General features: G+C 34.2%; 1 protein-coding gene and 1 non-coding gene across 2 annotated transcripts; both read right to left on the reverse strand.

The window, feature by feature from the left end:
• Positions 1-12,889: 12,889 nt before the first annotated feature.
• On the reverse strand, positions 12,890-12,963 carry TRNAV-AAC (transfer RNA valine (anticodon AAC)). Its single transcript has one exon. It is a non-coding gene; the product is annotated as a tRNA-Val (tRNA).
• A 216-nt stretch (positions 12,964-13,179) lies between these two features.
• Positions 13,180-14,975, reverse strand: LOC147516580 (major strawberry allergen Fra a 1-2-like). Its single transcript, XM_086589135.1, has 2 exons — positions 14,578-14,975; positions 13,180-13,633 (listed from the first exon to the last, which is right to left on the reverse strand). The coding sequence occupies exons 1-2, from the start codon at positions 14,756-14,758 to the stop codon at positions 13,344-13,346; spliced, it is 471 nt and encodes a 156-aa protein (XP_086445261.1). The 5' UTR covers positions 14,759-14,975; the 3' UTR covers positions 13,180-13,343.
• Between the last annotated feature and the right edge of the window lie 494 nt (positions 14,976-15,469).

Here is a 15,469-nt window from a genome sequence, read left to right on the forward strand (position 1 = left end):
CTACTTAGTGTTGTTTCATTGGACGCCAACAATGGTCTTTTCCCTTTGGCAGTGTATATATACAAGAGTGAGAGTACATAAACTTGGGGTAAATTTTTAGAGATCATCACTCTAAAACTAAGTTAGCATCCTCTACCAATAACTATCATTTCTGATTAACAAAAGGGTCTTGTAGAGGCCGTGAGTTACATCTTTGACGATACCAGGTCTCATAGAATATGTTTTCGCCATATGTATAAAAATTTCAAGAAATTGTTTAAAGGGAGCCACCTTGAGAAAATGGCATGGTTTGCGGCCAAGTCTTACAAGGAAGTGAACTTTAAAAAGTGGATGGACAAGATAGGATCTGCGAAGAAAGAAGCAAGAGAATGGCTTGAGAAGGAAAATGTGGAATCATGGGCCAGTATGCAATCTCGTTGACAAGTTGTATTTAGCTTTTATGAGGAATATATATGACATAAAGCAAAAAGCTAAGAAGCGGAATGATGAAGCAGACAATAAGTTTCGTGGTCTTTTTCCGAGAGTGATTTACTATTGTATTTTCACTACCTAGATGTACTACTATTTTTTCACTAGGTGGATAGTAGATTTGCACAGCAAGGAATGTTCATGTGTAGTATGGCAACAATCTGGAGTTCCATGTATACATGTCGTTGCAGTTATATACCCCAGGAGGTGTTCATGGGTGTACTTTTGTAGTCCTTTTTTCACTGTGCAAGCATATAAACAAACTTATGCTGGTTACATCAAGCCAATAAATGATATGGCTGACTGGTCCACTTAAATTCATGTTATTGAGGTGACTACATGAAACATTGTTTTCTTGGTTTCATATAGATTGTTGCAAACACTAACGTGGTTTCTTGACAAGGTGTACCTCAGATTATTAATCCTTCACCACATGTCATAGGTAGTGGCAGACCAGAAAAACAAAGAAGGAGGGAGGAGGATGAAGATGCAACTAGTTCTACGAAAATAATGACTTTTCAGTCTTTTCATCTGCCTGGTCACAACTCAAGGACATGCAAAGGACTTCCAGCCAATATAGCTAAAAATGCTAACAAAGGTATGCGTAAAAAAAATTGTGTATTAAAACTAAGATCCTAACAAAAACTATTACGTTAATTTAATTAATTTTCAACATTATATTGTTACTTTGTAGAAAAAGAGGCAGCAACAAAAAAGGCAACGACAAAGAAGGCATCAGCTGAGAAGTCCAAGAAAGGTAGATCAAAGACATCAAAAGAGAAGTGTGGAACTAATGGAGGAGGCGGTGTTGTGGATACTACTGCTGCTGCATCATCATCTCAATCCAATACACCAACTTCCATGTTTATTGTGCCAACTCAGACTAAAGCTCCAAACATAATGCCTCATCTTACATCATCCAGATCACCAGCTTTTTAGCCATCTTTTTCAACAATTCCTACGCAGTCAAGACAGAAAATGACTAGTGTGAGGCCACCAATTACACCTTTTAATGGACAGTCATATAGAAATCAGTCTCTCTTATCATTCTGATGTGTTTAAGACCTTTATTATAATGTGGTTAACTTGAAGAAATGCAGGACTTATGATTTTGTTTGGATACTACTTTTTGGGAGAGTTTTATGATGGTATTTATTGAATGGTCACATGTTATTATGAATCTTTTAAGGAGCCCCATGTTTTAATGTGGTATTTGACTATTTCATAAGCAATTTGCTTTTGGATACATGATGGAATCAAAAGTACTTGCTTTCGGTTAAAATAAAGTCCTTATGTATGTACTATTAGTCTACTACTAGTTTTCGAACTCGTCCTACGAACGGGTGTCGTTATATTAAATTATTTTAAAAAATATTAGCAATTATGCAGAGCTATGAGATGTATATGAAAATTATATTAATCACTCATTCAAATTTCTTGTACCACTCTCAATAAAAAGAAACACCAAACCTTGATAAAACCTATCGGCTTCTTTTAGTTGTTAGGTTTAATAATTGAAGTTTGATTGAAGTTTGATGAGAATGCTCAATGTGGCGAAGATGATATTGAAACTACTTGAATAGCAATACATTCTTAATCATAATAAAGAATTATGATAAACACAATTTAAAATGCAAAACTATACTTGTCGAGACATTATATTCCCCCTACAAATAATAGAACTATGTTTTGAGTTTAGTTCAATGCATTTACATCAAGTTTTCGATTTTCTGTTAATTATTCATTGAGGTTAGTTCAATGTAGTTATTGCATCTAGTTTCTAATTTCCGATTAATTATTCTTTGAGGTTAGTTCAATGCAATTGCATCAAATTTCTGATTTTCCGTTAATTATTCTTTGAGGTTAATTTAGTACAGTTGCATCAAGTTTATGAATTCTCGTTAGTTATTCATTAAGGTTAATTTAGTGCAGTTGCATCCAGTTTTCGATATTTCGTTAATTAGTTTTTGAGATTAGTTCATTGCATTTCCATCCATGTTCTAATTTCTCGTTAATTACTCTTTCAGATTAGTTCAATACATCTGCATCCAATTTCTAATTTCCAGTTAATTATTTTCAGAGGTCAGTTCAATGTTCAATGCATTTGCATCTAGTTTCAAATTTATGGTTATTTATGCTTTGGAGTTAGTTTGACCCATCTGATTTCTGATTTCTTGTTAACTATTATTTGAAGTTATTTCAATGCATTTGTATCAAGTTTCTGATTTTCCGTTAAATATTCTTCAAGATATTGCATCCAATTTATGATTTACCATTAGTTAATCTCTTATTTTAGTTTAATGCAGTTGCATCCAGTTTCTGATTTTTCGTTAATTATTTTTTGAGGTAAGCTCAATGTAGTTGCATCTAATTTTCGATTTCTAGTTAATTGTTCTTTGAGGTTAGTTCAATGCATTTGCATCAAGTTTTCGATTTCCCGTTAATTATTTTTTTAGGTTAGTTCAATGTAGTTGCATCAAATTTATGACTTCCCATTAATTATTCATTGAGATTAGTTCAGTACAGTTGCATCTATTTTTCAATGTTTCGTTAATTAGTTTTTGAGATTAGTTCATTGTATTTGCATACAGTTTATGACTTCCCGTTAATAACTCTTTGAGGTTAGTTCAATATATCTACATCTAGTTTTTTATTATTTATGCTTTGAGGTTAGTTCGATGCAATTACATCCGGTTTCTGATTTTTCGTTAACTATTCTTTGAGGTTATTTCAATGGTTAATGCATTTGCATATAATTTCCGATTTTCCGCCAATTATTCTATGAGGTTAGTTCAACGTAGTTGCATTCGGTTTTTGATTTTATATTAATTATTTGTTGAGATTAGTTCAATGCATTTGCATCCAGTTTCCGATTTTTCGTTAATTATTATTTGAAGTTTGTTTGATGTATTTGCATACCGTTTCCAATTTCCCGTTAAATATTTATAAAGGATTTGCATCCAATTTATAATTTCTCGCTAGTTATTCTCTAACGTTAGTTTAATGCAGGTACATCCAGTTTCCGATTTTGAGTTAATTACTTTTTGAGTTTGGTTTATTGTATTTGCATAAAGTTTCCGATTTCCTATTAATTACTCTTTAAGCTCAGTTCAATGTATTTGAATCTAGTTTCCGATTTTCTTTTAATTATCCAATGTGGTGTGTAATACCAACTTCAAACAGGACATAAAAATAAATTATGTTTCATTTACTATGTGGGATCGTCATAAAAAATTATCCAGTTCCCGATTTCCCGTTAATTATTCTTTAAATTATACATGACTCACTATGTAGGATCTTCAAAGATTATCTACGAACGTGTGATGTTATATTAATTATTCTGAAAAATATTTGCAACTATATATACATAACTATTATATATGAATATTATATTGATCACTCATCCAAATTTCTTATAACGTGAAAACCCCGCTATCCATTTAAAAAAAAGAACTCGCTCTTGATAAAACCCTTCAACTTCATTTTGTTGTTTAATAATAGAAGTTTGATTGAAGTTTTGTGAGATTGCCTAATAAAGCGAAGTTCATTGAAGCTACTTGAATAGCAAGGCGTTCCCAATCATACGAAAATAGATAAGATAAACACTATTTTAAATGCAAAACTATATTTATTGAGACATTCCCACAACATATAACAGAACTATGTTTTGAGGTTAGTTCAATGCATTTGCATCCAGTTTCTGATTTTCAATTCTGTTATTTATTTTTTTATGTTAGTTCAATGCAGTTGCATTTAGTTTTCGATTTTCCTTTATTTCTTTTTTTGAGGTTAGTTCAATGCATTTACATCTAATTTCCTACTAATTGTTCTTGGAGGTCAGTTCATTGCATTTGCATCCAATATTTGATTTCCCGTTAATTATTCTTTGAGATTTTTTTAATGGATTTGCATCCAGTTTTTTATTTTTTGTTTATTATTCGATAAGGTTGTATTTGCATATAGTTTCCGATTTCCCGTTAATTATTGTTTGAGGTTAGTTCAATGAATTTGCATCTAGTTTTCGATTTTCCATTAATTATTTCTTGAGGTTAGTTCAATGCATTTGTATCTAGTTTTTTTTTTTTTAGATTAGTTCAATGCAGTTTCATCCGGTTTCCGATTTCCCATTAATTATTATTTAAGATTAGTTCTACGTATTTGCATCATGTTCCCAATTTATAGTTACTTTTTCTTTGATGTTAGTTCAATGCAATTGCATCCAGTTTCCGATTTCCCATTAATTTAATCATTGAGGGTTAGTTCAATGCATTTCCAACCAGTTTTCGATTTCCCAACAATTATTTTTTTATGTTAATTCGATGTATTTGCACCCAAGTTTTGATTTCCCGTTAATTATTCTTTAAGGTTAGTTTAATGCAGTTGTATACATAGTCCAAATTCCCATTAATTACTTTTTAAGATTAGTTAGTGTTTTCATTTGTATCAAGTTTTCAATTTTCCATTAAATATTATTTGAGGTTAGTTCGATGCATTTGCATCCAGTTTTCGGTTTCCCATTAATTGTTCGTTGAGTTTAGTTTCATATAGTATTGGGTGTACACTTAGTTTCATGTTGTCCGCTTAGTTTTGGGTGTACACTTAGTTTTTAGTGTACATTGTTACTTATTTTATAATTAGTTGACTTTTATTTTTCCTTTTTTGTCTCAGTCACATGTGAGGTTAACAAATGTAGAAAGTAAATGTTCAGGCAACTCAATTCATTTTTTCTTTCGATATTTCATTGTCTTTTTCTAGAAAGAAACTTTGTTATGTTAAACTTCACCTAAGATTAGTATGAAAACTATTCTTTGTGGCGTAAGAGTTTTAGGGTGGAAGCTATTGTTTTTAGCAATTTAGTTTTTTTGTCTCCTATTTTTTTCGTAATTAGCTATATTGTTTTAGGAAAAATTGGAGAATGTGTGAAACTCTAAATGGGATTGTTTCCTTCTTTATATTATATTTTTTTTGTAATTAGTAATAGAGTTTAGAAAAAACTGGAGTCAATGTGAGTACTCAAATTATCTGATTTTTCCATATTAGTCTCTTACTTTTTTGTAATTAGCCAAAGAATTTAACAAATATTGGAGACTTTGTGAATGCTAAAAAAAATAGAGCCAAGAGGGTACAGCTATAATATATATCTAAAGACTAAACAAGCATAAACGTATTCAACGGGTATACCCAAGTTTTAATTCGTAAAGCCATAGCGATCCATGATTAAGATAAATCTACGTTGCCAGTTGTTGTAATAGTGTTAGAGGGCATATTCGGTATTCTATCATAAGAGTTTTTTTTTTCTCGGAAGAAAATAGACTAACAGTCAAACCTTGTTGACCTGCATTAAGACATTAAAATGGGGTGACATGTCTATAGAAGATTAGAGTGGGGGGGTATGTCTAATTCACAATTATAAATGGGGGGTATGTCTAAAAAAGATTATATACCCCTACTTTTGCCTTTTACTGATTTGCCCTCCTCCATTACTTTTGAAACACCTCACACTTCACTTTTGTTTTTGCTTTTTCTTTTGCTTTTTGATTTCTTCTTAACTAAGATAGGTTTTTGAGAATGCCATATTTTGAGATAAAGGCCTCCATCTCTGGTCTTCTGAGTTGAGGGCTTTGACCTTTGACCGATGACTTTGACTTTTTCAGCACTTTTTCATAGCAGCTTCTGGTCTTCATAATAATCGTGATTAATGCTCATTTAGGTGCTAAGATGCAGCTTTTATGATAAGTGGCCTAAAATTCTCCGTAACCTAAAAAAGACAATAAAAGCTATGAGTTGTCTTTTCATTAAACGTAAAAATTACTATAGTGTAGTAATATAAGAGTAATAAAACGCACATTTAGGAGTTGATCACTCATGTTGAGGTGATTGTTCATACCCCAAATAGGTACGAACATTGATTATTCATAACTCATGTTTGAGGTATGAACAGTGTTGATGTATGAACAGTGATTGTTCATACCCCAAATAGGTATGAACAATGATTGTTCATACTTCAATAGATGTTCTTACTGATCATACATTATGTTGAGGTACGAATAATACTCCAAATAGGTATGAACAAAGATTGTTCATACTATATACACCGAGTCATTTCGGTTGGGCCGAGCTGTTTATTATTTCACGTTAGGGGTATACTTGACCTTTCATCTACTCGAGCTATTTTTTATTTCATGTCAAGGGATACTTAACCTTTCATCTACCTGGTCCTTGTGAGTGATTAAAAAAAATGTGGTGTTGAGAGTTACTTTTTCAGCCTTTTTGTCCTTGAGATTGAGTCACTCTCTGAATTTTTTGTACTATTGTAATATAATTTGTTGGTTTTTACAAGAGAGAACTGCCTCATCCACCCCATCTCTATCCATGTATGTGAGGTTACACCAACAATAATAACATACCGGCCTACTAATTTGACCTCCTTAACCAACCTACAAAGTACTAATTGATAATCACTAATTTACACCGAGACATGTATATATATCAATGCAAACCAACGTTATCCAAATAGTGAGTCGCAATAGTAGGTCGAAAAAATATGTAGGTCCGTGTAGCTGTGCTCTTATACCATAGGCATCAGTATCCTAAAACATAGGGATATACCATCTTGTTGATAACAATATAACTGAAAGCCTCAAATCTCTGTAATAACCTTATATACTATATGTACGTTCCTTATCTTTAGTAGTGTATTTTGTTTGTAGTATTTTGTTGATATTTATAGAAAATCTCGAGTAATTTTTTGATAGTTAACCCTATTTTCCATGATTCATTGATTCTCTCATGGCAGAGTTTATTCAGGGTGATTAGTTTTGAATTTAGTAAGGGTTGGGATTCAGTACATTTAAGGGACTTAATCATAAATTATACTGTCAAAGATGTCTGAATGAATATTTCTAATGATCTTTATTGATATATCAAGGGGGTATATATACAAAAAGGATTCTATGAATACATAAGATCTCCCATTATTATAGGAATGATTATAGGAGATCTACATATCTAGGAAATTATTATGATACACTTGCTAAGATTACAATATACTTGCTAAATATACTACATACCATAATAGATTGTTACTCCAACACCCCCCTCCCCGCCCTTTCAAGTTGGTGCGTAGATATCGAACATGCCCAACTTGACAAAAGAGTTAATAAACACCTTGCTAGCCACTGCTTTAGTAAGGACATCTGCTAGTTGGTCTTTAGACTTCAAAAATTGAAAAGTAATAATTCCAGCTTCAAGTTTTTCTTTGATAAAATGTCTATCAATCTCCACATGCTTCCTTCGATCATGTTGAACAGGATTATGAGCTGTCTCTATTGCTGATGTATTATTACAATATAGATTCATTTCTACTTTTGGTTTAAAATCCAAGTCATTCAACAAATTTCTCAACCACAACAACTCACATACCCCATATGTCATACCTCTATATTCAGCTTTAGCACTTGATTTTGATACTACTGGATGTTGTTTACTCCTCCAAGTTACAAGGTTTCCACCTACAAAGGTGAAGTATCCTGAGGTAGACCTTCTATTGTCGGCTGAACCTGCCCAATCAGTGTTAGTGTAGCCTTCTACTTTTAGGTGATCATGATTCGAGAACAATAAGCCTTTACCTGGAGCAGATTTCAAATATCCCAATATGCGCTTTACAACATCCATGTGAGGTTTACGTGGGTCATGCATGAATTGACTCACGACACTAACTGCATACGCAATATCTGGCCTAGTATGAGATAAATAGATCAGTTTTCCTACAAGCCTTTGATATCTCCCCTTATCGGTTGGAGTTGCATTCAAACACAGAAACAACTTGTGGATCTGCTCAATGGGAATATCAATTGGCTTACATCCATCCGAGTATTCCCATCTCAGATAATAAATCAAGAATATATTTCCGCTAGGATAAGAAAATACCATATTTTGATCGGGCTACCTTAATCCCAAGGAAATATTTAAGGTCTTCAAGATGTTTCATTTCAAACTCATAAGCCAAATACTATTGTAAACTAGAAATCTCCTCATGATCATCAACTGTCACCACCATATCATCAACATAGATAATCAAAGTAGTGATTTTACCTCTTCTGTGTTTTAAAAACAAAGTGTGATCTGAGTTGCTTTGTTTGTAGCCGAACTTCTTCATAAACTTGGTGAACCTGCCAAACCAAGCTCTTAGGCACTGTTTCAATCCATACAATGCCTTCTTTAGTTTACAAACCATTGTTGTATCCAAGTATTCTGGTATACCTGGGGGAGGATCCATATATACTTCTTTAGTAAGATCTCCATGCAAGAAAACATTTTTCACATCAAACTGAAGAAGAGGCCAATCTTTATTAGCTGCTAATGACAAAAGTACTCTCACAGTATTAAGTTTGGCAAATGGTGCAAAAGTTTCTTGATAATCTACACCATAAGATTGTGTATACCCTTTTGAAACTAGCCGAAGTTTGTATCTCTCAATAGTCCCATCTGCTTTGAGCTTGACAGTAAATACCCATCTGCACCCCACGGTCTTCTTTTCCTTCGGTAAGATTACAAGTTCCCAAGTGGCATTTTTTTTCAGTGCTGCCATTTCTTCTGCAATAGCTTTGGTCCATCTAGAATCTGCTAAAGCTTCTTGCATTTTACTAGGAATAGAGACAGATGATAACTGGAATACATAAGATGCATATGACTTTGACAACTTGTGAGATGACATATGGTTGCTTATGGGATATTTCACTTTAGCTTTAGGATCAGGTTCATATTTAATTGGTGGTTGGCCACAGTTAGATCGAGGTGGAAAACGATATTGAACTAGTTCAGAATCAAGACTAGGTATATTAGCAACATCATGAATATTATAGTCAACAACATTATAAATATTAGAATCATCAATAATAGAGTTAGGCGATACCTCTAATGGGTCCTCTGGAGAAGGTTGGATCAGTGGATCCGTTGTAGGAGGTAATGTACTATCATGGGCTTGATTTTCACATCATTCACCTAAGCACTCAAGGGAGGTTGCATCGACTTCTTCTATTGAGTTTTTATCATTCGGTGATTGTGGTCTCGATAAATCAAAGACCATTATATCATCATGATTCTACATTTCATTTCTATTCTCCCCCAGAAGTGAAGAGTCAATGATCTATGTTGTATAAAAAAGTTCGTGTTCATGGAAAATGACATCCATGGAGACATAAATTTTTTTAGAAGATAGATGATAACACTTATAACCCTTCTGAATTGAGTCATACCCAACAAATACACACTTCAACACACGTGGGTCAAGTTTGGTGCGTTGTTGTGTATGTAAGTGAACATACACCACACACCCGAAAATATGAGGTGCTAAATGAACAATGGGAGGAAGCGTATAGTGGTCAGAAAGCACATCTAAGGGTATTTGAAATTTTACAACACTAGAAGGTGTATGATTAATTAAGTAAACAATAAAGTTCAAAGCTTCGCCCCATAAGTGAGATGAGACATGACCACCAATTAATAGAGACCGAGTGACCTCCAAAAGGTGTCTGTTTTTTCGTTCTGCAGGTGAATAAGAGCAAGATGTTTAATGTAGAATACCAGCCAAATGCATAAATCCATTCAATTCTTTCTTGAAATACTCACCCCTCATTATCAGAGCGAACAACCTTTACAAAAATGCCAAATTGTGTGAGCACCATCTTATGGAAAAAGGGAAAAATTGTACATACATCACTTTTATGTACGTCTCAGAAAGTATACCTAGGTCATCCGGGTGCAATCATCGACAAATGTAATGAACTATTTCATTTCGTTATGTGTAGGACATGGGATAGGACCCCAAACATCTTAATGAACTAAAGAAAAAGGAGCATAAGCTTTATTATCACTCGAATAGAAAATAGTACGATGGCTTTTTCGCCATTACACAAGTTTCACAAGCAAAATCAAAAAGACTACAACCATTAAATAATGATGGAAATAATCTCCTAAGATAACCAAATGAGGGATGTTGTAGTCGTCTATTCCATAGCCAAATCTCTCTTTTATTATTTTTAACCTTGTCATCACTCATAATATTAGCTAGTACTCCTCGATTGGACCATTGAAAACCATCCTCCAGATAGTACAATCCTCTACTTTGTTTATCACTGCCAATCCTCTCCTTGGTATGGATGTTCTAAAAAATATAGTGAGTAGGAAAAAACAAGGCAACACAATTATTAGACTTGGTTAATTGCTAACAGAGAGAAGCTGAAGATTACAATTTAGTGATGGGACAAATAAAACATCATGGATAGATAAAGTAGGGGACAAAGGTACAATGCCAACACCAACAACTGGAGATGACACACCATTAATTAGCATTAGTAATGACTGATTTTGAACAACTAGAGGAGAAATGGCTAAATTTATAGCGATCACAAGTCATATGATTAGTAGCACCCGTATCAATTATCCAATCACTATTTCTAGTAAAAGCAGTAAGACTAAGAGCAGAGTTAGACATACCTGACTAGGCAACAAATTTTGGCAGCAGTGACTAAGTGACTCTTCGAACTTGAACCCTCTGCCTTAGAGTTAGAAAACATGGGAGACGCCATCTTACTCTTTGGATGCCAATCTGAATAACCATGGAGCTTAAAGTAGGTATCAACTATATGGTTATCACCATTACAATGGGTACACTTACGAACACTTGTTGTTTTAACTTAGGACGAGCAAATGGTTTTCGAGCCGCCATAGGAGTCCCTTCATTGGATGTCCCACCAAACATGGCATCCTGACGATTCGCCTTATCACAAACCATGGCATAAACGGATTGTATGTCTGGAAGTGGTTTAATAGCAAGAACACAACCGTGAACCCCATCCAAATGAGAATCAATACCGGCCAAGAAAACATACACATGCTGAGAATTAACCTTTGTGGTATATTTCTTAATGTCATTGGCACACTCTATAGTGCAACCTTCAATAACGTCAAATTCCTGCCATAATTTTTGTAGTTTTCCAAAATAAGGAATAATATAACCTCCATTTTGGTGGACAGAAATTACCTCACAATACAACTGATAACCCTTTGATGCATTTTGGCTGACCGAGTCAGTTTGTTTAGCAATTTCCCATATTTCCTTGGCTATAAACAAGCGAAGGAAAATTGACCTGATGTCCTTGGTCATTGCATCAAGAAGCCAAGACTTAACCAGACAGTTCTCGTCCTCCCAATCTTCATATTCCTCAAAATTTATGTTTGTTGGAGCAACCTTAGTACCAGAAATAAAGCCCCAACGTTTTCTGCCCCTGATCTTGTACTGCGCATTCAAGGACCACTCGATGTAATTAGTACCATCAAGTCGTTCTGGAGGAAGGAGTGAGGACGTTTCTCTCATATAAAGAGGAAGCATAACAACGGAATCATTATTAGAATGCACGACAACGGAATAATTATTGGAATTTAATTTGTTCATTATGATATAAAACACAAACAATGAACTAGATCAATAGAAAACAACGATAAGTAAGAAGGGGAATAATAAATACAATCTGATATAATGTGACAAATTTTATTATATGATCAGAAAAGAAAACCAAACACAAAAAAAATGTTCTGATTCTTATAGTAATGGAGTAGTGGAAAGGAAATCGGAGTTGGTTCTAATCTCATGTCAAAGATGTTTGAATGAATATATTTGATGATCTTTATTGATATATCAAGGGGGTATATATACAAGAAGGATTCTATAAATACATAAGATCTCCCATTATTATAGGAATGATTATAGGATATCTATATATCTAGGAAAAGATTACGATACACTTGTTAAGATTACAATATACTTGCTAAATATACTGCATACCGTAACATATTGTTACTCCAACATATACTTAAGAGTGAATATAAGATAATCACATACATACAACTATTAATATCTCAAAGTTCACAATACAACTAAGGGTAATAAGTGCCTATTTACATTAATTTTCCTTGTAATATTTTGTAATATTCTCGTTGAATCGTTGTATTTAAGAATAAGAAATAAACGAAAATTTTAAAAAATTGTTATGTTTTTTCTCATTGAGTCATTTCCAAGTTTTCCTCTTTCACTTCTCTTGACGATCATGGTGGATTTCTGCCTAGAGTCTTTCTCAATTTTTCTAATGATTATAGAAAACCATTAAAAAAAAAGGCCTCCGATCGAGTCGCCTTTTAGGCCTCACATTCCCTTGAGCCAGCTCTGGAGGTGGGTTCCCGCATATATAGCTTTTTGGAGATGGGTTGGACTTTGGAGTTAGTCTTAGTGGGGTAGTTGAGTAAACAACTTTGAGTTTCTCTATCACTCACGGTTCAATCTCATTTGCATTTTCCGTTTTTTCCTATCTCTATTTCTTCTCTCAACTTCATACCAAAAAAAGTTAAAAATAATGGTCTGCATTGGCTTCGCCCGGGCTTGAACCGGAGACCTTCAGTGTGTTAGACTGACGTGATAACCAACTACACCACGAAACCAATTTGACAACGAGCCAAACGATGTTTATATCAAGCTAAGGACTTTGATGTAGGCATAGATCAAAACAATGTAGAGTTTTAATTTTATTTATTTATTTTTGGATAACAGACTTTTAAGGTTATACAGCCAAATTTGGTCATTTTATTCGATGTCCATAACAATATAGATGGGGAAAAGGTGCATTCAAACAAAAAAGTAGTGAACAAACAACACAATAAACAAACCCATACTCATACTCATTCTCATTTCTATGATTTCAGTGACACAGCACTCATTCAACCTTAATAGACGAGGAATAATAACAAAGAAACACAATGATAAAGCCACAGGCAGGATCGAAGAAGCTATCCTTGTCAAGGAAAAGTAAATAGCCATCAAACTAAGCATAGGCTTCAGGTTTGGCTAGAAGATAACCTTCAACTGCCTTCAACATCCTCACAGTCCCTCCCTTGGCTGCACTGCCTTCAGCTTCTGTTGGCACATAGTCTCCAACAGTAGTATATTCTCCGCATATTTTGCACACACTTCCTCCATCTTCAGAAGTGTCTAATTTAATCTGGAAATTAGCTGTTTCGAATTTTCCGCTTCCTCCAACTACTGTGTATTTGTACAAGAAGTTCTCCGCATCTAACACATCCACCCGGTTTTTCACTATCATGTCCTTCACACCTGCACATTGTAACCAAGAATTCTTATTGGTCAGCCATCTAGGCATCTTGCAATATTTCTGTTCTTAATACATTATCTGGAACGGAATTTTTGAAATTTTTAGTGTCTTTTTAGCATCTAGAAAATTTTAAGTATTGGGTCTCCAAAAAATTAGTTAGTGTTCGACTTTAAAAAGAAAATTGCAATGAAGCATTTCAGGGTCATAAAAAAATATAAAAAGGAACTGTGGCCTTCTGGACATACTAGTTATGCTTAACGTCATAACGTGGGATTGATGTGTAATATAAACGTTAAGTACTAGTTGACATTACCAAAAACAGATGCTCCATACAACGATTCATACACCAACTTCGCATAGTTCTTTTTTTTTTCTGCAAATCATACTACTATATATTATCAACCCTCAAACCCAACTTCGCATAGTTCTATGAAACTTCCACCCCAACCAAGCCAAGTGCCTCGATATTATCATATTATATTATGTCCTGACTCCTGAAACGATCTATATGTTCTTCGAGAATTTAAGAAATCTTCCATCGGTGTTGAAACCGCTCCATTAGGAGTTCCATCTTAGCATTTTCTCAGGTTTATTCTTCACTACTTAGTTTCACATGATTAAAAGTACCATACTGTCACGAATATATATACAAAATTCTTGTTCCCAGACCTACAAAATACGTATTAGAAGCTGCGCTATTGAGTGTTCTGTATTATCACAAAACACAATGGTAAATTGGTAAAAAAAAAACCATATCATAACTAGGATTTGCGATGAGTTTACTAGTTACACACTTGCACTTACAGTCTTACACCTAGTCAACATGGTGGCATATAGCATGTATTCAACACAGGAAGTAATGATATAATCTACTGCTTAGGGTCCATGAGCTTCTGCACAGAAGCCGGGAAGGGAGATGAGTTGCATTTAGAAATAACAAGTATACCTGGGCCAAACTTAAAAGTCTTGATAGTGCCAACTCCTCCATCACCTTCAAGTTCTATGCTTTCTATGTACTGGGGGGCAATCTTAGGAATGATGTTATGCGAATCCACTATAGCTGCAGCCCAGAACCTCTTGGGAGGGATTGGAGATGTAAACTCATCTGAGAAACTTCCAGCCACCATGATGCTTAACTTCTAGCTGATTAATAACCTCAATCAATCGAAAAATAGAAGATAAAACTGCCTGATCGATGAGGTGACAAGAAAGGTGGTCAAGTATTTATAGAGCATCAAACTCTATATGCTTTTGATTGGTGGTTGGTGTTTTCTTTGTTTCTTTTTGGCTCACATGGACTGTATGCTCTTTGAAGACCTTCCAAACACAATCACACAAAGATTCCTATAATTTAAGAAGAACAAAAAAAACTCTTTTAAAATTTTCCGCAAATTGTTGACCAGGCCAAAATATTAACTTTCATCGAACTTTAGGCTACACAGTGATATTTGTACTCCAGGTAGTGGTGTTTTTATCTCAAATCTCAATACAAACGAGTGAATAATACGGTAGTGAGGTAGTCTACCTTTTCTTCTGTTTTTCTTAGTTGAACTAGTCTAACACCAACATTTTCTTCTTGTTAACTATTTTAACACTGTCCTTAGTTGAACTAGTTGCTAATACAATTTAAGTGACAACAAAACCTGTCGTTCTAATATGATTTAAAAACACTAACAAAACGGACGGCAAACCCGAAGATACTTTCGGCACTTGGGTACAAGTAGAGAGATTTCAGCTTCGATCCAAAGAAAGTAGCAGAATCTGAAAGTGGGCAAACTATACGCCTCCTCTTCCAAGCGGTCAAACCCATGCTGCCAATTTGGGTAACAGTTTGAGCA

The sequence above is a fragment of the Coptis chinensis genome, chromosome 2, assembly GCF_015680905.1.
Source record: "Coptis chinensis isolate HL-2020 chromosome 2, ASM1568090v1, whole genome shotgun sequence".
Classification (NCBI taxonomy): domain Eukaryota; kingdom Viridiplantae; phylum Streptophyta; class Magnoliopsida; order Ranunculales; family Ranunculaceae; genus Coptis; species Coptis chinensis.

Excerpts from the sequence above, each read along its gene's own strand:
- LOC147516580 (XM_086589135.1), bottom strand. The coding sequence starts at position 14,758 with ATGGTGGCTGGAAGTTTCTCAGATGAGTTTACATCTCCAATCCCTCCC. Across the intron at positions 13,634-14,577 it reads GACTTTTAAGTTTGGCCCAG|GTGTGAAGGACATGATAGTG; the intron begins GTATACTTGTTA and ends TACAATGTGCAG.